At 44.7% G+C, this 25533-nt stretch overlaps 3 protein-coding genes across 4 annotated transcripts in view; 1 reads left to right on the top strand and 2 right to left on the bottom strand.

The window, feature by feature from the left end:
* The window catches only part of LOC144128524 (transcription factor SPT20 homolog), a 28719-nt gene extending 26351 nt beyond the window's left edge, over positions 1-2368 (top strand). The window contains exon 21 of one of the 2 annotated variants that reach the window (XR_013313798.1): positions 167-2368. Coding sequence is in view for 1 of the 2 variants with exons in the window: in XM_077661968.1 (XP_077518094.1) it covers positions 1282-1415 (134 nt within the window). In the remaining variant the exon portion in view is untranslated. The remainder of the gene's footprint in view (positions 1-166) is intronic. The other variant, XM_077661968.1, reaches the window with a different exon arrangement.
* LOC144128525 (exosome complex component RRP43-like) lies at positions 1904-5439 on the bottom strand. Its single transcript, XM_077661969.1, has 9 exons — positions 5381-5439; positions 5268-5304; positions 5127-5190; positions 4988-5061; positions 4851-4896; positions 4154-4259; positions 4035-4080; positions 3621-3936; positions 1904-2531 (listed from the first exon to the last, which is right to left on the bottom strand). Exons 1-9 carry the CDS (start codon positions 5395-5397, stop codon positions 2410-2412), a joined length of 828 nt encoding a protein of 275 aa, XP_077518095.1. The 5' UTR covers positions 5398-5439; the 3' UTR covers positions 1904-2409.
* A 3536-nt stretch (positions 5440-8975) lies between these two features.
* The window catches only part of LOC144128521 (cytoskeleton-associated protein 5-like), a 68466-nt gene continuing 51908 nt past the window's right edge, over positions 8976-25533 (bottom strand). The window contains 5 exon segments of the mRNA XM_077661964.1: positions 8976-9293; positions 9965-10128; positions 14284-14482; positions 22535-22621; positions 24941-25081. Coding sequence (XP_077518090.1) covers positions 9153-9293; positions 9965-10128; positions 14284-14482; positions 22535-22621; positions 24941-25081 — 732 coding nt within the window. The 3' untranslated portion in view covers positions 8976-9152.

The following is a 25533-nucleotide window of genomic DNA, read 5'->3' as shown; positions in this document are numbered from 1 at the left end:
AAGTACATTTTCTCGGTCTTGAATTCGATGCCAGGCAGCAAGCGGATTATCTGGTGACAGTGGCAAAGGCAGCTGCTTTATATTGTTGTACTGTCATTAAAGGATTTCCAAGGAACAACTCATGGTTCTCTTTTGAGAACACTATGCTTTTAATAGTCAATGTCAGCATTTCCTTTGAAAGTTGCTTGGAGCACTCAGACAAGATTTGAATGGCAACTTCCTGGCATTGTTTGATGCCAAACAAACATCAACAGAGCCAGAAAGGGCCAAATGGTCGATTGCTACTAAGAACGAAACTAATGCTTTTGTTCCTTTGTAGCAGTGGTGCTGAAAGACACAGATGCCTAGGTGCTCATTGGAAGCAGTGGAGAAACATGCAGTTTAGGGTCAAGTTCAGCTGTCTACCCTTATGCTGCAACCTTACCCATCTTTTTCGTTTTTTTTTTCATAGTTGATGGAGAGAGCTACTTCAAATCTTGTAGACAACGATGTTTTTTAAAATGCTGTACAGCCATTGGCCATGAATCTACCTTTCTAGTCGGAAAACTTTTACGAGAGTTGCTACATGTGGGAATTTTTACTGGGTAAACAATGTCATGTTGGTGTAGTATGCCATAACAAACTTTTTTGCTTTCAGAATTTTTTAGCTTTGTTGTTTGTATTTAGCTGTCATGGTGGCAAGTTTAGCTCATTTTAATGTTACTTTGTTCCCATGCTGCACCCAACTTGCTTTGTCCTACTTGCTATTTAGCTAGTAAAGCACACAAATGAAACGAGATACAAGAATCCCCGACAGTTTCCAGCAGTCACAACCTGTATTGGTAGCAGCACCTACACAGGCGGTTGTGAACATTCCACAGAATAGGCCTAATCTCGTCGCTCCAACTTTTGGCTGCCCCCAAATAATGTTTTCCTTCTTTTCATGCCCATTCAAACAGGCCACTCGTCAGTTCTGCATATTACATACGTAGCCATTTTTTTTTTTTTCCGGATTTCAGGTGGAACGTCAACTCAGATTTGCTCTCCAGTTCACGATCCTTTACTATAAAATTCCAAGGGAGCAAGAAGTTACTTTCCCCCCAAATGCCTGGCCCCTTGTCACTTCACAATTGGTGTGCACATCGCACCTCATTTCTTTCTTCCAGCTGCTGCGGTCTTTCTTGTGGCATGTGTTTCCATGTCGTTGTATTATCAAACCTGAAAGTGTTAACCTCGGCTTTCTCATTTGGCCAACTTGGAACGTCAAGTTACTTCAGTTGCCACTGCACCGTTTTCATGCAGGGTCAGCAAGTGTGCACAATCAGCAGCTTCAGATGGCTCTGCAAAAGCAACTGCAGCTCCAAGCGCACAGCACAGCTCCACAGCAGTCCGCTGCTGCGAGACAGCGCAGTCGCAAGAAGTCGGGCAAAACATAGCAACACTGTTGGCAGTACTGGTGTTACCACTTGCGTTTGGGGGGCCACTCCCCAATGCTCATAATGTTCAAGCAGGACGTACTCTGCTTCTTATTTTTTTGAGCCTGCAGACATTTTAGTCTTTTTCTAGGCATTGTGATGCACCATTGACTGTGTTATTGATGCGGATGCACTTTTTAAACTTTGCAGTATTCATTCTGCCTACCTACTATAGAACAGCCGAGTCATGCTTTTGTTGTCGATGTTTGCAAGGATGCTTTACATTTGTACCCAAAAAAATGTGAGCGACTTGCAACTTATTAGGTTTAACCTGTTACGCAAGCACACACTATATTTTAGCTTTTCATCACCCAAGGAGTGGCTCCCCTACTTTTGTTAGCCTCATCATTTTCATAATGTCTGTGCTTTTGAGAAGAAAAAAAAAATTTCGAAATGCAGGCACAGTGCCTGTGCCCATCCCATTGATCATCCCAGTGACGGACGGCAAGTGGGAGAAGTTTGTGGTTTTAATAGGAATATGCGCAGATTTTTTAAAAGCACTGTTGCAGTTTTCACAAAACATCACTTGCCAACAATGTACATAGTTTTCCCCGGTTGCTCAGTGAATGTGGTATTTCTTGTGCAACAGGTTGTTTGTTCTGACAATTTTTTTCTTCTCCTATTGTTTTTATAACAGAGGAACCCGCACACTTTTATTGTTTCCTGTCTGCTGCACTGCAAGTTGTGTAAAGGTCGTATTTCTTAAAGCAGATCCTACAGGCTGTTTTAACTGCATGCATGGTGACAGCAAGGATATATGTACATAAGAAAATGAAGCGTGTAAAGAATAGTTTTTAACTCAAAATGCAGTGCTCTGCACAGTGTTTTAGTGTTGCCGTGGTTGAATTGTGTATATTTTTATCGTTCGGAAAGAGTTGGCTTTCACTGAAATAAATTCGTTTCTTTTCTTGTGATCGCACACATCATTTCACTTTTCATCCCTTGAACAGAGGTCTTATGCCGTGCACTGAGTCACACTGGACATTGCTGTGGACAGCAGACTGCGACTGTCTTCCACTAGCTTCCTTGCAAGCTCCACGTGCTCCGATATCTGCTCTGTGCTTAGTGCAGAACCACCTGCCAAAAGGAAAGACACAGTAGCACTCTAAGTACAGACTAAACGAGCCAGATGCAAGAACCACATTAATCATGTGAACAAGGTCAAATACTCCCCTGCAGCTTCTCAAATGAAGGACGTGGCAAGAGCTGCTTTGATGAAACACACTGTATACCCTTTCTAGCAAGTCTTGAAAAACTATATTGAAGTGGGTGTGCACACTTACTCAGTTTATCTACTATGTGCCTGCTTCCCACATTGGTATGTATGATCTGAAAAGCTGGAAGTGACATGTACAGAAGCCAGAGCTCTGTAGTAATGTAGGAACATTCTATTGCTCTCTAAGGAACACAGGACTCATTCAATGGTAGTTTGCAAACCATATGTAGGGCCCTATACTTTCTCTACTGCAAAACCCCAGTCTCTGTGCAAGACTACACATTGCACCGAGAACAAAATGCTAATGAGTTATAATGCCAAGCAGGAGGGCCTGCTTTCCTAGATACCCTCTAGCACCTTGGTGCAATACCACACATTAAAGACTGGCCTTTCATTCCAGCAAGAAGCTTGGATATGGCCTTGTTCACAAAATCAGCCTGCAGACATTACCAAAGATCCTCTTTGGGCATCTGGCCAGCACTGTTATTGGTTGCTGGCAGTGCCAGCCTGACTAGCTAGTATCAGTCTTCTGAACTAGTTTTTCTCCAGCTTACACTTGCAGAAGGTGCGACCCTACTGTGGGCTGGATTGTGGTACAGTTAGGCTTGCAGGGACATTGCAAAACTTGTGCAGTGCCACAACCAAGCTGTCCCTAACCCCCCTAATTTACAATATTTTTTTTTTTTTCCCCAAAAGTTGAACTGAAATGGTAACTGAGTACACGACAAGCTGGACTCTTCATAAGCCAGAAACGATGGTCTGCTTATCACGAGCCTGGCTCATTTATGTCCGACATTTCTCCCAACCCAACTTTGCTTTAGCACATTGTCCGGAAGTTGGGTAACCAGTGGGTCATGTCATACATTCTTGTCTGCTCAATCTTCTAACAACAAAATAGTCATAACAGATGTAGGTGTGCACATATTCATTGCATACAAAAAGCAACTGACCTGGTTTGTGAACACCGCAAATTTTGTCATCAGCATTCAGGACTACTGTAAAGGTTTCTGCAGCCAGACATTCTTCCTCATGAGTTGGGTCCACCACAATAGTGTCATCAGCAAGGACTGCAAATGTAGCTGCAAGGGGACCGTCGGTGACTTTCGCCTTCTCTCTTTCAAGTAACACATTGACTTCTCCATCTGTGGTAAGCACTTTGGGTAGCGTCAGTGAACACAGGGCAGCTGTAGCAGCCAGGATGCAAGCTTCAGCCACATTTCCGTCATAGTCCAAACAAGTAAGGTCAACATTAAGGGACCACACAAGCTGAAAAGCAAAGTGACAGTTTTAATATTGTGTGAGACAAGCTGCGTTGCAAATGATGACTGCAAACAAGTTCACTGAAAGTGGACAAACATACTTGCCTTTCCCTCCTCTATGCACAACTTCTCTAAGTCTAGGCTGTCCGAACTGCAATGAAAAAGTTTACAAAAGATTGCTGCGAAATCTTTCTCCTGTGAGAAAAAAAACAAATGCGGTGTACCTGGTTAGAATGTCAAGCATCAGCTTGCTTAAAACCTGGGCCTGTTCACCTGGAGGCCCTGGCTTAAACATTGGTGAACAGAGAGGCAGCAGATCCACATTGGGCACTGCACGGCAAGGTTAGCAGATTTCAACACGACATTCAATAACTGCCAATGCAGATGCTAGATCACTATATATCAAGACTGAGAGGTAACTACTATGCAGGCCATGTTCAGATTGAACACTGTGAGATTACGTGGCACTGGCAGCATTTGCGATCTGAATTTTCGAACGAGCATTTTGCTATGGTGTACTTCATGCACGGAAAAAAGGCAAAAATGCCCTGAAGTGTGCACTGCGCTGCACTCGGAGATTATGAGGGAACTTACGCCACCGCTCCGCCGTTCAGGGTGGCTGGCACGGCTGGCTGAAAGTTTTTTTCCCGTTAACTGCACCTACCAACAACTCTTTCTGGATTGCGTAATTTCCTTGAATCCTTTGGCGGTAAAATTAAGCGAAACTATGCCACGTCAGACGACCGCACAGAGGCACTTTTTAGGTCACGAAAGGAGCAAAAACGCTACTCAAAGGCACTTTACGCCTTACACTCAGTGTGATAAATCGCATAAATTCTCACAACAGCCACACATTTGTGGTTTCTGGGCAGACGTGCTCGTCTCATTTTTTTCTCGCTGGATCGATGTCACCGCACTCACCTATGTATCCTTGTTTCGGCGAGGTCACCGCAGGTTCAGCAAGTTCCTTTTAAAACAAAAAATTGATAACCACGTCATGTCTTATGATTTAGCGGCAGTTCGTTCAAATGCTGCAGGAAAAGCTCCAAAACACGTACTGCTTTTACGCCACATACTACTGTCGTGCACCCCATTTTGACAAGCGCCGATCCGTCTGCGGTAGATATCGATCCTGAAAAGCACACCATTTGGTTGGCACGAAAGTCGGAGTAGTAAACTTGGACACTTAATACGCACCAACGTTTAACGCTGTCGGTCTTCTCTCGTTCAGCAGTCTTCCATCGGATCTTTCGTAGGGCCCCTATTTAACAGCGAGCGAGCATGACAGACATAACGTGCTTTCGTTTCGCATTAAAGCATATGAAAATAAACGCTTACCTGCCGCTGAGCCAAGTGCAGCCGGGACTGCAACAGCCTGCATGAGGAATCCAATAAATTACCGGTGTAAAGAACTGTCAAGCGCAGCGAGACATCAGCGTGCACGTACGTACCTGAACTCTGCCGCCATTTTTAAACACCACAAACAACGCCAGAATAGATAGATGGTATGAGATGCGCGTAAACGTCTATGGATGGATGGATGTATACGGCTGAACCCTTTAAATCGGGCGGTGGCTCAAGCCACCTAGCCATGACTTGTGAAATTTTACTCTTGTCTTGCTTTTAGCCACAAATCATATAACCTTCGCTTGGTTACTTCTACCCGCTTAAAATCTACTTTCCCTTCACTGTCCTTAAACCCCAATGCCTTGGGTAAATCAGCCCCACTGCTTTCCACTGTAGGGTGAAGCCCTTTACAGAAAAGTATCAAGTGATCAGCCGTTTCCTCCTCCTCTCCGCACGCAATGCACAACGTGTCTATCTCGTGGTACCTGACTCTGTCTTAGTCCGCAAAACTCCCGTCCTGGCCTCAAACAACAAAGAGCTTCCCCTACAAATATCATAGATATTTCCTTTGGCAATTTCCTGCTTAAAGGTCCGGTATGTTCCCAGTGCCGATTTCGTCATCATCCCTGTTTTCCGCAGAGCTCTCTCTGTTTCTTTAACCTTTTTCTTAACCGATAATTGCTGATTTGCCCCCTTACTGCTGTCCAGATATTTGCTTGTCGATTTTCTAGTTCGCTTTCTCCATTTCGCGGAACATTCTTTATATACAGGTATCTGAAAGCTTTCCTAGCCCACTGCTTTTCCCCCATTTTTCTCAATCGCTCCTCAAAAGCTATCCTACTGCTAGCCTCTCTGCTCTCGAAAGACGCCCATCCCTTATCACCCTGTACTTCCTGATTTGGTGTATTGCCACGTGCTCCCAAAGCTAACCTCCCTACTCCCCGTTGTTTAATATCTAGCCTTGCTTGAACATCTGGTCTCATGCACTGCAGGACCTCATTACCGAAAGTCAGGCTAGGGACCATCACCCCTTTCCAGATCCCTCTTACCACTTTATACCTATTGTAATTCCCCAGTGCCCTATTTTTCATGGCAGCTGCATTCCTACCAGCTTTATTCATTACATATTTTTCATGCTCTGTCAGATACTCATCACTGTCTCATCCTTGAAAGCTACATCTGGACTGCCACCCCTCTCTTTTCGTCGTCGCATTGCTAGCCTCACCCTTTATCACAAATTCTTTTATTCTTCTCTCAATCAAGCACCGTATATCGCCGCCGCATCACGCATATCTCACCGCACCAGTCATCCCCTTCAAGTTGGCCGCCCACTATCACGCACTACTACGTTTTCAGCTTCGTTATTTCTTCGAGCAGCCACGGACTGGAACGGCCTACCCCATGACATTGTCGCCATCGCTTCAACATCTGCTTTTCAAGAAAGCGTAACAGATCACCTTCAATGTTAAATTACCATCGCAGTTTGTTTTCCTCATTACAAGTGTAATCCCACCCCTTATGTAACACCCCCTGAAATGGGGGCCTTTAAGGAATAAAACTGAACTGAACTGTTATTTATCCACACCCCAAGATACTTGTACTCATCCACTACTTCTAGCGTGAACTCCTGTATTCTATGCTCGCCGCCCTCTTCATTAAATATCATGACTGCAGATTTTTCCTTACTATACTTGAAACCTAATCTATCTCCCTCTGTACCACATATGTCTATCAACTTCTGCAAGTCTTTTTTGTTGTCAGCCATTAACACTATATCATCCGCGTATATTAGTCCCGGTAATGACTGTTTAGTCCATTCCCCTTGCTTGAAAAAGATAGGTTGAAGTCTAGTCCGCTCCTCTCTAATAAGCTTGGTCTCCAACCCTTGCAGGTACAACATGAACAACAAAGGGGACAGAGGACATCCTTGCCTAAGCCCCGGCTGTATCTCTACAGGCCCTGATACATTTTTTTTTTCACATTTCATAAGCACTCTGCTACATTGATATATATCTTTTAAAAGATTAATTACTCCATCTTCCACATCCAATGTGCCCAGTATGTCCCACAAATATCCTGAATAACGTTGTCATAGGCTCCCCTAATATCCAGAAATGCTAGCCATAGGGGCCTGTGTTCCTTTTCAGCAATCTCTATACACTGCGTCAATGAAAATAGATTGTCCTCCAACCTCCTTTGTTTTCGGAACCCATTTTGTAGTTCCCCTAGCACCCCCTCGTTCTCCACCCAAGCCTGCTGTCTAGCCTCGACTAACGTGCAGTCCCGTAGCGACGCGCTGATGATTTCCCGCATGTCCGAGTTTATCACAGCCGCTACCGCGTTGTGGTTGTTTTGTCCCATCCTTCTGGGGTATGTGGCTGCGTCCACATACAACAGAGCGAACAGCGGCGCGGCGCTGCGAAGCGGTTCGCGAGCTTTCGTTTCACATGCATCGCCGCTGCGCGTTTCCCACCGCTGCGAAAACAAATGTTGCTGGCAAAAGATATGCGCTTCCCACCGGTTTTCGTGGCCTGCAAACAAAAAAGTGTAATATATAAGCATTATTTTCTCAATTCTTTTCACAGTTTATTGAAATAAACAATTCTTGCGTTTTAAGCATTAAACAACACTTTATACAATTTCTTTTTTAAACAAAGGTTCGCACGTGCGGCGTACAAACTCGCGTGGCAACGCCGGGCCGTCATTGGTTGAGATGCGGTGGTGCCGCGTCGCCGCCGCGAAAATTTCCAACTGGCCCGAACCTCGCCGCTCCAGCCGCTGGAGCTTCCTCCGCCGCTTGGCGAGAGGGTGTATTCGCCGCGGCGGCGGAATTCGCGAGCGGTTCGCTTGCATGTGAAACAGTCGGCGCGGTTCAGGTGTCCGCCGATATGATATTGCGCCATTTCCTTTCCCCAAAAACCAATTTTCGATTTTTTCTCTACCCGCCGCGGTGGCTCAGTGGTGACGGCGCTCGGCCACTGATCCGGAGTTCCCGGGTTCGAACCTTACCGCGGCGGCTGCGTTTTTATGGAGGCAAAACGCCAAGGCGCCCGTGTGCTGTGCGATGTTAATGATCCCCAGGTGGTCGAAATTATTCCGGAGCCCTCCACTACTGCACCTCTTTCTTCCTTCACTCCATACTTACCCTTCCCTTCCCTTACGGCGCGGTTCAGCTTTCCAGCTATATAGGAGACGGATACTGCGCCATTTCCTTTCCCCAAAAACCAATTATTCGCCAGCTTTACCCAGAACCTTCATAGGAACCGGGTAGCAACAGTGTTCGAACACGATAGTGCTCAGTAATATCTTTAAAAGAAAGAAGAGGGCTGTGATCTGGGTTAAGGTCCTCCCAAGAAACGCCTGGTGCCCGATAAGTGAATGCGCGGGCTGCCTCATGGGCGGCTTTGTTACCTGGTACGCCTTGGTAGCCGGGGACCAATATGATTGAACGATGAGTTGGCTCGCAGTTGCGAGTACTGTGGTGAAGAATTTGGAGAGCAAGTGGAGTGATCCAACCGAACTCAAAGTTAAGACAGGCTCCGCGAGAGACCCTTTAAATGACAAGTGCATTGTTTCAAAGGCGCTGTAAATGCTGCAGAGGCAGCAATCTAATGTCTTCACTATAAAATGTTATTGATAAGATGCACTAAAATAGCCGAACCGTGCTTGTTTGCAAGATTCATGGCTTAAAAGAACATCTGCAAGGTTGCATAATTTATTGTAATCACTGAACCACAATTAAAAGCAGAAAAACTAAAAGCAAATGCAGTCAGTAATGCTTGTCTAATATTTACACAATTTGTCAATTACACAGCATAAGCTGCCATCACCGATGGCTTGTCTTCTGCTGAACAAGCACTTATGCCGCTGGCTTGCTCAGCAATTAGAGTCGTCGTGGCTTCTGTTGCGACCTTTAAGTTCCGCAATCAGCTGTAGTCCTGTGTTCATCAGATCTTCAGATCGTTGCATCATATGTGTGTACCTTGCCTCATGGACTTCGATGGGCTCATTAAATAACTGCAAAAGAAGACGAGAACCCCATTATGACAATACAGAAAAAACTAAAAGGAAAAGAAAGAAATAAGGTGGGATGCCAGCTGGTTAAATGGTCCCTGAAAAGGGTGTTTGAGGTTGACCGTACAAGACCTCAAAAGCAACCCGATAATTTACAATACAATTTTTAAAACTGCCTGCTTCCGCACCTAGCGGCGACCTGCGGTGCTGCATTTTCGCCCAAATCAGCGCTCGTTACGTCAGCAGTGGACTGCTAGCATTGGTTCGCTTGTCGGCAGCCGGCGGAGGGGTAGTGCGAGGGGCGACAAGAGGAGAGGAGGGGGAAAGGCGCGAAGACGCGGAAATTCAAATTCTGACTGCAGGTAACTCAGCTTCTACGAAGTGCATCGAAAAAATTCTCGCTGGAAGATATTTGTGAAGCGGTGTTCTTTAGTATCCTAGGCACATCGCATCTTTGTTTAAACCCCCTTTCACAGCCTCTTTAGAAATGAACCTCCATTTACTGTGACCGCCACAAAATATCGTTTATAACATGCAGTTGTATAAAACCACTCCTGCAGTATCGTTTTTAGTATTATCACTAACTGTCACACCTTGTTCTCCATACTGCGCTCGTGGCAAGCTAGGATTTGAGCACAAAGAAATATGACAATGCAACTGCAGTGGTGACTAACATTAGGGTTGTTCTGCTGCGTGGAGGGGAAGTCGTCGATCTGGTAGTGCCTCTTTACTCCTATCGGCTCCAAGACTGCATTAAGGTGGGCTGCCCACTCTGCCTGGCTCCAGTGGATGTAGCCTTTTGGCAGTTTCTTCGAGTCCCCTTTACGTGGGCTTCCACCTGAAAAATAAGAGCACAAAAAGTATGGACCACTAAAACTGTGCAGAACAGCTTTCAATCTGCTTACACCTGCTTTCTACCTAGTGAGACCTAAAACCATAACCCAATGAAAAATAAAGTCAGTTTGCCAGTCAGTAATATGCAACAGTCATTATACTGCCTTCCACAAGGGAACTTTAACAGTGATTAAAAGGCCAAAACAAATCCACCCAGAAAGTGATGCCAGAAGCAGCTGCTTCACCAGCTGTCTAAAACAAAGCAACAGCAGGTGGTGAGGCTAAGTGGCAATGCCAAATGTCAAGGAACAAAACAAATTTGCAAAGTAGAGTTTAACGTGGATGTAATGAACCTGAGAAAAGTCCACGTGGAAACTGCATATAACGAAAAATTGCAAAGACTTGAAAGGACAATGTAAAACAGAAACTAAAATGACAAAGTATATAAGGGGACACTTAGTTATCAATATGCGATGACAATACGTTAGCAAGGGTCTTCCACTTGCTTTCAATTGCTTCTCTTCCGCTCCTTACCTTCTCATATTTTCTCATATATACTTTGCCATGCATTTCTTTGTTCATTAAAGGTTCTTCAACTGCTGAGCAACTTTGCTGTGCTCTTTGCCGAATTATTCTTCGTAGTCCTTTTCATTCTTGCAGCCACGGTGTATGCTTGGAAGAGGCTCTGCAAACCCTGCTGCGCCCTTTTGGGGGCAAACCCAGTTTCAAACACCTCAGCCTGCAAAGGTGGTTTTTGCTGTGTTTACACGGGGGTTGAGCATGCTCCCGGCTTAGTGTTTGGCCATTGTCGGATCTCAACGCTCTGAAAGATGACCCAGCACAACTTGAGAAACTGCTCTGTTGTTAGGGGTGGCCATCTTATATGGAAGTGGTAGCCTTTTTGTAGAGCGACTGCCTCGCATTTCGGAGTTGCTGGGTTCTATGCCCAGTGCCATTGAGCACCCACTGGTTTTCTAATGGGTACAAGACCTCCCCTGGCCCGGGAAAAGGGTCTCTGACCAAACTGTTACGTTCACGGGTCAGCGATTCATTAGGCCGTCAAACAACTTATATCTTCCCCATGCGGCAAAGCCCGCTTGCCAATGTCGCTGATGTTTGGCCCCTCTGCGACTTTGAAGAGCTGGATGACTGGGTGCCGCCTGACTGGGTGGCAGGTGGTCACATGACCTTGTGGCATCATCACAACCTGTCCACCATGGCAACTCAATGATTGGTGTGAGAGCTTGCTTGGCAAGAGCACCCCGTTAAGCCCCACTGACGGCAGCACCTGCCATCGCTGGGCAGTGGCGCATCGCTGCACCACTGCACACCAGGAGTGGTATAAGGACGCCCAAGGATCTCTGAACGTAGAGAGCAGCCAATTCCGTATATATGGACATTATATATGGGCTTAAGGCGGAGCTTAAGCGTCTCCTCCAGTCTTTGTCTGAAGCCTGCTTGACCTTTGGAACAGAGCCTTGAACCGAAACCGAACTGAAGACCAAAGTGCTATGATCTGGCGATGTGCTTCATGTGCTTGGCAGGAGCTTTTCAGGAGGCCCTTCTGGGCCAATTTACCCATTGTAGCAACATTGCTGTTCTTTGGGAACAATACTCACTTTTCATCAATGTGGATAATTCACAAGGCATGGCGTTTTGACACGCATTGCTCGGTGTGAAGCACATGCCAAAATGGAGGTGCGAATCCACTTTGCACTGAACTGCATCACTGGTCCACAATGTAAAGGTTTTAACGCGACTGCACTAAAGGTCCCGTTCAATGAAAAAATCGGTGTCGATGTTGCTGTGACTAGAAGATCCTGATTTGTCGAGAGGGTAGTGGGGTAGAAAAGCAGCTTGGTATCGAGCCGCTACCCTCTAGGTCGGGAGCCGGGCAAGCTAGCTCTACACCACCGAGGAACGTTCTTTCAGTAGAATAAATGGAGACCTTGTACGAATGCCTCGCACCGCATAGTAGGTTAATTACATTACAGGAACACTTGCACTTGGTAAAATATGGTCACTAATTAGCACCAGCACCACCAATTATTATGCATGACATGTAAAAATTACTGGTGATTTAGCTCTGGTCAACCTTGGTCGAAAGCAGAAAGCTGCATCTCCTTGGCTACGTTTGTGGTCGAGCACCTGGTGGTTTCCATAGATAGCCATACTGACACAAACACAGTAGTAGTCATTTTTTGTTTGTTAAACATCTTGCTTTCTTCGAAATGACATTAAAGACGCCCGCACAAGACGGTACTATATACTTAATATAGCTTCGGTGATATTTACAACTGTATTATTGCTCGTATGCGGAGATGTGGAACCAAATCCCGTTCTAAACGGCCACGCACAAACCCTGCAGATAATTTCAGAAACCCAAATTGAAAAAGAAATTGAAAAAGAAATTTTTTTTGGGGGGAAAGGAAACTGCACAATGTGAGGCAATGTGAGACAGGCATTTCCTTTTCTTAAAACCAACTTCAAGTGTCCACTGAGAGATATGCAAGACAGATGTCATTTCCTTTCCATAAAACCAACTTTATTTCACTTTCCTTACCTTGCTGAGGGATTCCCACATCCACAAAGATTGTGAGACAGCGTGAGTTCCCTTCCTTAAAACAGATATGGGCTACCGAGCTATGTGAGACAGGTAGGTGTCATTTCCTTGTCTGACTGACCTCTAGCTACATTCAAGGTCAAACTTGGGGCCCTGCTGACCCCTCGAAAAGCTGGCATAGTAAAGCTTTTCGCTTCAATAAGGCAGTACGTGATGACAAAAAGTGTGCTGATGTTTGTGAAAGGGTGTGCCAGGGGATCTCCAAGCCACCATAGGGGCCATTTAACGTAATCGCATCTAGAGTGAGCTTGGACTGCAGACACCTTCAGTATACAAATTTCAGTTGAGTGTTTGTCTTTCAAAAAACGATGCATTAAACGATGCATTTGGTATTAGAAAACACTGATCACCGGGTGGTAGTTGTCTACGACCACTAAATAATTTATAATTGGATTTCTTCTCTAATGCTCTTTTGGTTTCATTACCGGAACGATTGCTGTGAAGTGTAGTTGGTGTTTAGGTCAAGTGAGGCATGAAAAAGAAAATCCAATATAATTGCTGATACGCAACTTTAAATCACTACAATATTTAAGTCAGCCTGATTCAAGAGCTGGAGTGTCAAAAAACGATGTATCAGGAGTTATATTAGTTTTTTTTTAATGCCTCAAGTGACCTAAACAACTACACGTCACAGCCATCGTTCGATTAATGAAACCAAAACTCCATTAAGAAGAAATTCAATCATTAATTATTTAGCAGCCGCAGGCAAATACCATGGGGTGATCCATGTGTACTAACATCTAATGCATTTGGTGTCTATACTCCTTTCAGTGTCCCCCAAGTTTTTTTCGGACAAAAGTTGCCACATGATGTGGCTGATAGTGCCGTGGGGAAGTAAAAGAAGGGAATGGGGTGTTTAGCGTGGGGGGGTGGGGTGGGGCTTTGTTGCACTAGAAGACTGAACCCGTCTAAATCACCTGGCAGAAAATGTATTTTCGTGAAACTGGCACCTCCGCAGGTTTGGTTTTGAACTCTTTGCCACTGTGTGGAAATTTGTTTTTCAGAGCTACTTCACGCCAATCTAAATTTTTCTATGTATAAAAGGACTGCACCCAAATTAATCGAGTTTCCAGAGCCCTTAAAAATAGTTTTCTAAAATCAAGAGTATTAAAGGATTTCAAGGCCTGTGTGAACTCTGGACACTACAGAAGTGGAAGCTGCAGAGACTGCTACATTTGCTGCGGAGAGGTGCCAACAGGGGATATTACCATATTTACCCTGGCAATCTGTCTTTTTCACAAGGTGCAGTGCCATGTGGGCAGTGGGCGTAAACTGGTTGAAAACAAACACACTGAGACGCAAGGGTTCCACGATGCGCCAAGTGTGCCGGCGAATGGCAGGTGTGTGTGCTTAGCAGCTGCCACCAGTCACTAACAAGAACTGCGCATGCGCAGGAGAAGCAGGCTGTTTTCAACCAGTGGAGCAGGAGGAGGAGAGGCACGCATGCAAAAAGCAGCAATGTGAAAAAGGCGGATTGGTTGAAGAAGCGCCCATGCAGGAAAGCTGAAAATCTGTATGGTGAAAGGACTTGCTTACTAGAATAGCCATGGCGGTTGGAATCGTTCATACGCAGGGGAAGAACGTGGGCTACATTGGAGCCCGGAGGCTGCTGCCTTTCCATCTCATTCAGTCGGGTCCTGATCAACTCTCGAAGGTGCGCTGGAGTGTTGCGCAAAAATGGGTCCACATTCACACTCGGGTTTTTCTTGCACAGCTGGTGGAACGCCTGAATGTTCTGTAAAGACAAAGCAAGTAAATCTTCTGGCGAAGATATGAAAAGCAACAGTCAGTTGCAAAGTAACTACTTTCTTTGCATAAAACGTACTACAACGTTTGCAAGCAATGCTTATTGAAATTACTCATTAAGCATCCTCAGGCTCACTTAATTTCTAGCATCATGGGCAGTATGCGGGGAGGGACAAAAGACAAGAGGAGGAAGTGGGTATTCCAGGAAGGTCAGATAATACAATGCTGGACAGGTCACTTTTCCTAGCTAAGTGCAGGAAGCCAGCAATTGACTGGACCAGAGAACATGCAACAAATGTTACAAAAATACCAGCACCCAAAAACACTTTTTTTCTCAACTTTGGTACATAGTGTTAAGCAGCACCTATGCTCAAACCAGACAAAATCAGTCTCTCTCAAGTTACTTGGTGTTCTCCTGTTGTATCTGATTAACAAGTGCCCAGGATCTACAGGTAAATATCTGAATAATGAATGCTTACAGTGTAATAAGCAACCATTTTACAGAAGTGGTATAGAGTAAAGCACTTGTCTAGAGAGGCATCATGTTGCAGCAATATAGGAAGAAAGCAGAATAATAAAAAATGTGTCCGTGCGTGCAGGGGGGGGGGGGCAATTCACACTGGAAGTGCTGGCAAGCCTGTGAATGTGAGCGGTCAAAAAACTGCAGTTGAAAATAGAAAGATGTATTTGAGACCAAACGTGCTTTCATATGTCCCCATTACTGCCTTAACTATGCTGCGAAAACATTGGTTCATAATGATTCTGTGCATGATTCCAGATTGTTCTGCCACTTCATGTCACTTCTGCTGGGTCACAATCAAGCCAAGGTATATTTCTCAGATTGGATTCATTAACAACTCGTTAATATTTAGGCTCCAATAAAGCTTAGTCAGAGATTTATAGTTTGGACAGATATTAATGCAAGGGCAGCCTAGCAAAGAGTCACTGTATTGCTCCTGCATAAACTGTTGATCCCTACCTAGTAACCAACCAACACACAGAAAGTGAACTATGCAAAAAGAAAAACCATCAGTCACACAACATAAGAACTGTTCCTAAACTGTTCAGTGCAGTACTACTACTAGGACAAAGTGCTGAATGTTTGATGGACATTGCATTGCCATGGCACTGCTGTGCTTTGTATACAAAAGCAAGCATGCTATGTTAATGCACAGACAGCATGTAGCCACGAATTCAGGAATCCATATAAAAGTTTATTAATCAGAATGCTTGGATAATACAACACATATTGAGTCACCATATTTTTTAGGATGATTGTGAAATTGGGTTAACAATGGACAAAGAACTTGTGCATGCATGGTAAGGCTTAGTAATAAAGAAAGCCAAACATGCAAAAACAAAACTTGCTTTAATGATGATGTAGCTCTGAAAGGCCTGCACAAATTCAGCAAGACAAATGCACACATGACCCTCAACAATAAACCAAGTGCTTGAATGAAGAGATGGGCACGTAAACGGTACTCTTAAAGAAGCACTGAAGAGTTCATTTTACTGCTTGTTGTAAACAAAGTTTCATACGACAGTACCTGACCTTTAAAAGCTTTAATTTACATGCAAAGCTAACACATAGAAGAAAATAAAAAAAGCCTATACAGTTCAATCTGCAATTGCATGACAATAATCCTATCGTGTCATTCTTACTAAATTACCCAAGTCAAGCCAATTTTGCTAGACTGGCATTTTGGTTACGAAGAGCCAAGCACAGTACTACTACTGTATTTATGCGATTGTAAGTCGACCCCCCAAATCACATTTCCGAAAAATAAAAAAATCTTCCGAGGTTGTTTAAGCTTGGCCTTGATTAGTTGAACGCGACAGCATTATCCAGCGGCCCCCGTTTATCACCAGCTGCTATCGACTGCTCGTGGGCTCGCCGTATTGGCTCGGCTCGTGGGCACATTCCAAAACGAAAATGTATGTCACTGGACTACTCGTCCACACTTGCGCCATCGTCCTCACTAGCGCTGCCGTCGTGATCACTGCTGCAGTCCAATAGCACGTCGTTCTATCGTCGTCATCCAGTGAAATCCCACACTTCGCAAACAGCCACATCACGACATCGCGTGGAACAGCTGAAAATTTTCCTTGCTCCAGCTGCCACACCTGTACCACCCGTTGCGAACGTCGAACTTTCTGCCCGGCGCACGGCTGTTCATTTCTTCAGCGTAAAAAATGGCAGCCATATTGAATGTAGCCGTGAACGAGCACCGGTCGCTTGCCGGACCTGGAGCACAAATGATGACTGACGAAGCACTACATTAAAAACTTGTGAAATGCGGCTGGCAGTAGTCAAATGCGTCGGAGCCAAAGAGAAACTGCGTGTGAATGGCATCGGTGGCGTCGGCTCTTCTGTCGGCTATCGACACTTCCTGGCACCGCTACCGATTGGAACAGTGGCTGTTCCATCAACTATCAACGCTCCCTTGAGCGCTGAGCACGTATTTGAAAGTAAAAAGAAAACTTGTTGGGTGCTTGAGCTTCCCGTAGAACGCGATTGCATTATCGGGCCGCCGCCGCTTATCAGCAACCGCAGTCAGCAGCCACGTGTGGGGTGGCAGTTTTCCGCTTATCGATAGCCGCCATCGGCCGCCGCCCGCATGCGCGGGGAGGGGATTAGTTCTGCGCGTTGACATAGCAGCTGCTCATGGCCAGCATCAAGAGCGATGCGACGGAGCCACACAGCAAAAATGCAACCGCGCTGTAGCATGTCCGATATCTCGTTTTAAAGTGCAATGTTTTCGTTTCGATTCCCCCACTCCGGATTTTCAAATTTAAAAAAATAGGTCTACTTACAATCGTGTAAATACGGTACCGGGCCCTCAGAGGAATGAAAGCTCTGAAACAGTTACTCTAGTAGTATCACAGACTGCATCGTGGGAAATGCAACTGAGCATGGGAAATACAAATGGGCATGATTCTAAACAGTTGATGCCCGATTCAAAGCGTTATGTATAGAAAGCAGTGAACACAGTTTGGAGGGAAAACTCTGTCTTCCAGAAGCGAACCAAGAAAACATAAGAAACTGCCTCCAGTCACTCTAAAGCCAGTCTAACACCTAAGCAAAGTGGAGAGCACCCAAGGAATGCACCACACTGCAGAACATCAAATAACAAAAAACACATAAAATGACACACTCCCGACACATACTACAGCATCTCCACTGATTATGAATGCACAAATTTACCCGTCAATTAAGCAAGCACTTAGAAAGGAAAATAATGAAACAAATCAAACCAACTTCCTCCAGGCGACTGTTTTCATCACATGTGAGTACATCAGTTAAAACACCTTGGTACAGTCAAAACTCGATTTAACGAAACACGATTTAACGAAAATCTCGATTTAACGAAGGTATCCTAATTCCCCCTCAGACGCCCATAGGGTTCAATGCTTTGACTAACCCGAAATAACGAAACCGATTCCGTGATCTGTCCCGATTTAACGAACCTTTTTTCGAGAAATAAAGGTGAAAAAGTGTTAATTTTTGGTCTATTTTGTAGACAGCACCCCAAAATTTATTGATTGCGAGTCAGCGGTAACAGCGCGGAGCATCTTCATCCCGTCGCTTTTTTCAAACTGCGCGGCGCAAAACGAGTTATAATTTTGAGTCTAGCTCACGAGATGGCGCCAGCAGTAAAAAAGTTTCGTGCCACATTTCATAGATGGCGCTGTTGCAGTTCGCGGGTTTTTTTTTTGTGTGTGTGTGTTGTGCTCTGTGTTCGCTCTTGTGCGGATTTCCCCGTGCCTTTGAACGCACGTCTTTGTCAAGCTCAGCTTTTTAGGCCTCCATCAGTCTAGCCTTGCTATCGTGAACGCGGACGTGGTGTGTGCGAGCAAGCGCGCCGCTAACCCTCCTGACTAGCAGATGGAGCCTTGCAAGAAACGAAAAAGGCTTACCCTGGACGAGAAAGCGGACATAATTCGTGCTGTGACAAGTGGACAGAAGAAATGTGACGTGGCTGCATCACATGGCATTCCAGCGAGTACTCTCTCCACAATATTCAGGACTGCCGGTTTCGGTACACTAGGCCCTGAAACTGCCGAAGCTGGTCCGGACTGCGCGAGCGCCGTGCACGAGGATGAAGATGCCTGGGAACACCTTCGCTCAGTGGATGAAGTGCCCACAGGCGTAAGTTTCTCAGACTACGTGAACTCCGACGCAAACGCAGTCACAACGGAAGTTTTGACTGATGCCGATATGTTGCGGCTTGTAGGAAGCGTGGAGGGAGTGACGGCTGAAGACGCTGCCGACGACCCTGCAGGTGCCGAAGCTCCCGTGCCGACACCAGGTCAGGTGATGGATGCTCTCGATCTGCTGCGACATTTTGCCGGCGCACACGAGGGGACGGAAGACGCGCTGGACGCACTTCAGACCTACGAGAAATCGGTGTGGCCGTTGCTCACAAAGCGCACGCAGGCAAAGATCACCGACTTCTTTGGCGGAAATTAAATTTGTAGTCCCCTCGGGCCTTTCTTGTCGAGTAAGAATTTTTGTTGTTTCTTTTCATACGCACTAGCGGCGCCGGTCGTGGTGTTGGCGCTACCCACTCGAAAGTAGCGCGGGGGGTCATGACGATGACCATACGGACCCCCAAAGATTGAGCTAGTTGTATGATTACCAACTTTGGCGCCAATTTGTCATTAGCTGTGTGGCTTGCCGTCCCGTCGGCGGTATTTAGGGAAGATTGTTGCGCCGCTAGCCGAACCGTCCTTTGGGTCGGTGCTACCGGCGTGAATTCGTCACGCGCGAGTGCGACGAAAAGTGAAAATGGTACGTGCTAACCGATACGACCGCGATAAGCTGGTACGGTTTATGCGGATGCAAAATGCATTATGTTCAATGGGTGCTCAGTCGGGGACTTGACTTTACTACTTTTAAAACGAAAGTACTGTTTAAGCGGGTACGTTTTAATGAGGTTTTACTGTAATCGAATGTACTGAATTATGTGCCCAAGAAATGCCTCATTCAATTTAACGAAGTTCTCGATTTAACGAAATAATTCATGGCTCCCCTCAACTTCGTTAAATCGAGTTTTAACTGTACTATACATACCAAGCACAAGAGCTAGTTTGGCGGTGCAGGCCATAAATGTTGGCTCTTTTGCATGCTCTGCAGCAAGCATCACCCAATGCACATGTTTCCAAAACCTATGTAGCTACAAAACTATTACAGGAAATAAGATGGTCAGGTATGCACTGTTTGCCTACGTTTACAGCACACCACACATTTGTTGACCATTTGGTTGAAAAACAAACATGAAGACCACTACTAACACAGACCTCCAAGATGTCCACAGGCATACCAAAGCACGTGGCCAGTGATACCTGCTTACCCATTCCACGACCAGCGGGCGTCATAAGTGACGGCAGTGGACAAATTTGTGACTAATTAACACTGTGTTCATGTTGTACATCATTAAATAAAAATAAAAGTAACATTTTGGAGCATGTAGTGTGCAAGAAATACAAGCAGCAGTGACAGCTAAGTGCCATGTAAACACTCTTGTAGTTGCACATGAAACATGAAGTATAGAAGGGGGTTTTTGAGCTGTCCTTTTCCTAATGTCGTGCTCCAGTTTGGCATCTGTGTCTGCTACCTGCACTTAAGCTTAGCGCTCTGCACTTGCTTTCGACACTTGTCTTGATCTATGGACTTTGCTGACACCTGACGTTCATTAGAGTCTTGGAGAAAAACAATGCGGAACTGTGACAATTGAACAATTAACTGAACTGTGACAAATTGCCTGCATTGTTTTGTGTTGTACCAGTACCAAACCTCAGGTCTGTTCCTGAGCACCTGAAATAAAGACCGATTGATTGATTGGTTGTTACTGTTAGACATGTGTGCGCATGGAACAAGCAGTACCGTCCTAAGAGTGCGCTGAAGGTGTAGTCACATGGGTTCCATGGTTACAGTTGTGCAGGTGCTTGCTGATAAGCCATAGGTCAGCCGCTGTGCAGTTGTGCTTTGCCATCCGGGGCAGTCTGGCTGCGTGACCTGTTCGAACTTGCCATTGCACGTGTTCACGCATCTGAATTATCCGACATACATGCCATTTCAATGGCACCAAGTGTCAGTTTAACAACTTACCACCACACCGCAAATTCTACCACCGCACCGCAAATTCTCAAAAGAAAACAGAGGGTGGTCCAGAAACACTCAAACTTTGAATATGACCCCTGAATGTTAGCCAATTTAATACCATGACAGAATAATCACTTTGCCACGCAGACTCATAAGGCTGATGTAGATCCCTTTTGTTCATTGTTCTCTAGCAGCTACACTGTAAAACACTGCACCATTTACTGAACATGCTGTACCTCACATGGTTCTTGCATGGTTCATACTGAGTGAACTGGGCACTGTTCACATAGCTGTTGTTTGTCCCGTTATAACACAAGCTTCCATCAGGAAATCCTGCTCGTTTTTCCGATGGCACACCCCAATACCTTCACGCTAAGTAGTCCCTCAGGCCCTGTTGGCTGTTAAGACCCAACTGCAGCAACTTTCAAACATGCATTCTTCAGGAGATGGAATGAACACAGACATCTTCCTTCGAGGTGCAAGCTGCCTTTTATTTGTTCCTGTGAATGGGGGCTAAAATTCTTGTTACTTGTTGTGCACCTTGTTGATCAGCCACCATATGGCCCTATTTTATTCGAAATTCGGACCACAAATGCACATCCATAATAAAACCTCGTATAGTGAGGTTCATTAAAAAGCCTCATTGTAAATGAACACATGAACCTATACACAACACTAAGATGCACGCATTAAATGCACTACGGAATGAGAGCGCCATCTCTGAACAAGGATAGCAACATGCAGATGTAAAGGTTGCTTACACACAAAATGGGACAAAATTCACATGGACTTGTCTCGGGCCCCCAAGAATACAAAGTGCTTTAGATATCGATACCCTGGCTAGCTACAGCAGTTGTACACAGGGATCTTCAGAATACATTGCAGGTGAGCTTAAAGGAACACTAAAGGTGATTTTTATGCATCCTCAATTTGTCTACTGACAGTCAAGCTCAGTCTCTAAACCATGTCCACAAGTTTTCATGCATCCATTTTTTTTTTGACAGTAAAAAAAGAAAAGGTGCTCTAATGAAGCCATTTGTATTTGCTGTCATTTTAATGCACTGGTGACATCATTGCTTAGACAATGCAAAGATTCTTGAAACCCTTCAGCTCAACTTAGTCATGTTGGCTTAGCTAATTGCCTCAGCCACCAATCTGAAGCTGCCAAACTCAAGTACACCTGATCAATATGATGTGCAATGTAATGATGCACCATGCAAGCACTGACCACATCATCAGGGGACCTTCATTTTAGTGTTTTGAATAGAAAGATCTCTAAAGCACAGCCATATTATTTGTGTCTTAGAGAGCTTGCACTACAATTTAAAGATTTTAGTGTCCTTTTAAAATGCACTTAAATTGAGGCAGCCAATAACAGAAATGTTGTGAAACAAGGCCTATCCTGTATTAGTCATGTACGCCAATTAAAGGCAAAAATAAAGGCTTGCAAGGTCCAGACCGAAACTCTTGTTGTAACCCACCTACTGGTATTTTCAGCCTCTTCTATGTCTGCCTTCGCTTATCCCTTGTAAATCTTAATTAGCAGTAACAGCAAATCTAAATATTACGAACAGCGGTGCTTTTAAAACAACCAGACTATGACAAAAACTTCATCAAAATGTCACTAAGACCCCTACATGGGTATGGTATGTATTTCTGACGAAGCTTCTTGCAAACGGCACCACACCAGTCAATATTAACGTTTCTTGACACATACAGACACACACGCAAGAGTGTGCAGCAGTCCACAGACAAAAAAAAAAAAAGACAGTTCAGGAATGGTTCATTGCACAAAGTGCTATATCACAGTAGATGCCATTTGGCAAGGCACAGTCTCTCAGAAGTCCACGATGCACAAAGAAATGGGCCACTGACCTTCCAGCAACTGCCTGCGTTGCTAAATGCTCAAAGTGGCATTACGGTAGCCCAGCCTACCTCGTCAAAGTTGTCTTCGCTGGCCAGCTTGTGCACGATGTTTTTGTACTGCTGGTGAATGGCCTTCTGCTCCTGCTCGTCATTGCTCTGGCGACAAACGCAAGGAGAACAGGACGTCCACATTACGAAGCAGCGTGCAGTTAGTTTGAACCTAAGTTGTCCACTAAGGTATGAAAACTATTCAAACTATCTTGGCTTAAACCGGTGTTCTCGAACTGGGTGCCATGGAGAACTTCGGTTCTATGAAAACTATTCAAACTATCTTGGCTTAAACCGGTGTTCTCGAACTGGGTGCCATGGAGAACTTCGGTTCCTCCTTTGGGTGCTTTTTGGTTTCCCCAAGCACCTAAATCCACACATGCCTCAACCCCCCTTGCCTTTCCTTTCACCCCATTTATATTGGGTGACCGTATTCATAGCTTATAGCAGACTGTTTCACTGCATAGCCAGTCATTGTTAATCGAATTTGGACATTTTTAAAGAAATCATGTGTCTGAATGCTCTCTTATGCATGTACGAAGGGCAGGAAGGCATTTGTGCCTTTCTTGCTTGACTGTAGCCGATTCTACACCAAAAAATCACTTTGAACTGTGGAAAAAGTGACAGGTGCAACTAAAAGGACTGTTAGGAATGCCAAGATCATTCGCTGCGAGTGCAAATAAATGGGAAGTTTTTTAACTTTTGAGTAATAAGAAGGAACGACTACTACCAATAATAAACACATGGTGCGAACTGAACAGCACTTACAAACTATATGAATATGAGATTTCAAATACAGCTGAACCCCGATGTAACAATGTCATAGTTGAGTTTGAAAACTTTTTTAAATCGCGAGCTTCGTTAAGGTTGATCCGAATGTTTCGGCCAGAGTGGATTAAGCTACACAAGTTATGACTAGGGATAATGGATGATATGAACACGCAGACCACAGTGCACCTGCCAGTGGGTGCACGGTGATGATGTCGCCATTCAAAAGAGACTACTTGGAGACATATCAAGGGAAGAAAGCTACAAAGGAGCGTTGCAAACTTTTCCAGACAAAAATAGCAGAGGCAAAAATATGGATATATTGATCCCCCAAGCACTAAACAGTGACAGTGCCGATAGCAAGCGACAGGCTTTGCCGCACTATGCAAGTGACTGGTGGTGGAGGAGCGTGCCCATTGCAGGTTTCATATGTGCACCACAGATGGTCTTGTTCCACAGACACGCCCGCCGGCGACAATTGTGCATAAAAGGGCACTTGCGAATCTCGGTCTTTCTTGGCTGAAGTTTTCATTTTCATCTAGTTGTCAAGGAGGCGCTCCTGATGTGTGCATGCGATGAATGAGGACTTTGTTAAATAGAGATCGTGGTATAAAATTACTTCGTTAAATTGCAAAAAAGTACTGTTTTCAATGGGGCAGAGATCGAGAAAAAAAAAAAAAAAGATGTTTGTAAATTTTTTTAAACTGAAGTAAGTTTGTTATATCGAGGTTCAACTGTATTAGCCCACCCCTAAGATAACCAGAACAAGCTGCAACATACCGCTTAAAAATTGACAGGGACACTTAACTACATCACGTGTTGGCAATGCGATAGCATTAGCAACGAACTGTTGATGCCGTTACAGGAAGTGACTTAGCTTCCCTCCAACCAATGAGAATTATCCGCTCTGGTGATGTCACTTCCTTCCAACCAATGGGCGAATTTTATGACCAATGACAAATTTTTTTCTGCTGAGATTTCTCACGCTACTGCATTTAAAAACAGTGTCAGGCATGCCTGGCCTTTGGCATAGTTTGGCTCAATTTCAGCCAGTTTAATGTTTTCAGCAAAGTGCAGGAAACTGTGTTTTATTAAAATGGCAAAATTGGTGCAGCTGTCCTACCCCAACATGCAGTAAATAGGCATGTCTAATAGAATTCACCACAAAGAAAAGCGAGCTTGACACGAGACTGATTCTGCTCATCAGGCTGATCTGTTAGTGTTAGCCTTGAGTCACGTATTCCTCTCTTGCTGTCTTTTTCTTGCTCGCTATCAGGCTCTCTGGAAAGCAGCAACTAGCTCAAAAACAGACTCTCTAGTAGGAATTTGTGCAATTGTTTGTTGGTGCTCGACAATTATGTTTATGCAGACAAAAAATGCCACATATAAACTGGCTTATCATAAGTAAGAAGTGTTATTATTGCTGGAAGTGTGAATGAACAAATCTTCCAACAAAAATTTTGCACAATTCATACAAACTTACGATTGCAAAGAGTTATACCATAGCATAAAGGCTATACTTACGAGGAAACCTACAAATGACTTACAAATGCAATCTGCTAACCTGGAAATACCTTCAACAAAGTAGGAAAAATGATAAACTGCTGTTCAACTACCACACACACCGTCCAACAAAGCAACTTGGTAGTAAAAACTCACCTTGTTTACCGAGTCATCAGAGGTGCCCTTGTTGGCAGAGATGTCAGCACTTTTTCGAGCATGCATCTTCAGCATCTTGGTTATCGTATTCACAAGGGAAGACTCCTCTTGACCCGGCACCATTTCTGCGTATGTCAGCAGCTGTGGAATGAAGCAAGCGCCCACAGCTCAGTCCTGCAGTGCTAACATAAAAGGGTAGTGCGCTTTGCAGGCTGCTCGTGTTATACTGCTGAATGCACCAATCCATCACTATCGCAGCAAGTCATCTCATTTCAATGCCATTTTAATGAGATGAGATTTCATGACAATAAAAAAAATGAAGGTGTCGTATCACTGATGGCTGATGAAAGCTACTACACTGGTGGCTTCACTGGCAGCCACCAGTGTAGTCACATGATAACTCCATCCAGAAAACAAAATGATACAAAACAACGTTGACAATATTCTTGTTCAGCAAGCACACAGTAAATATGAATGGTTGGTAGTATGAGACATCAGAAACATGTGGCTGCCCACAGAGAATACCAGAATGAAGGCCTCAAAATGGGAAGCTCTAAATCACATTTGCCACGAAACAAACGCCCCACAGCTGT

The sequence above is a fragment of the Amblyomma americanum genome, chromosome 4 (genome assembly GCF_052857255.1).
Source record: "Amblyomma americanum isolate KBUSLIRL-KWMA chromosome 4, ASM5285725v1, whole genome shotgun sequence".
NCBI lineage: Eukaryota > Metazoa > Arthropoda > Arachnida > Ixodida > Ixodidae > Amblyomma > Amblyomma americanum.
The sequence above is the reverse complement of the archived record's forward strand: the minus strand, read 5'-3'. Positions and strand labels throughout refer to the sequence as shown.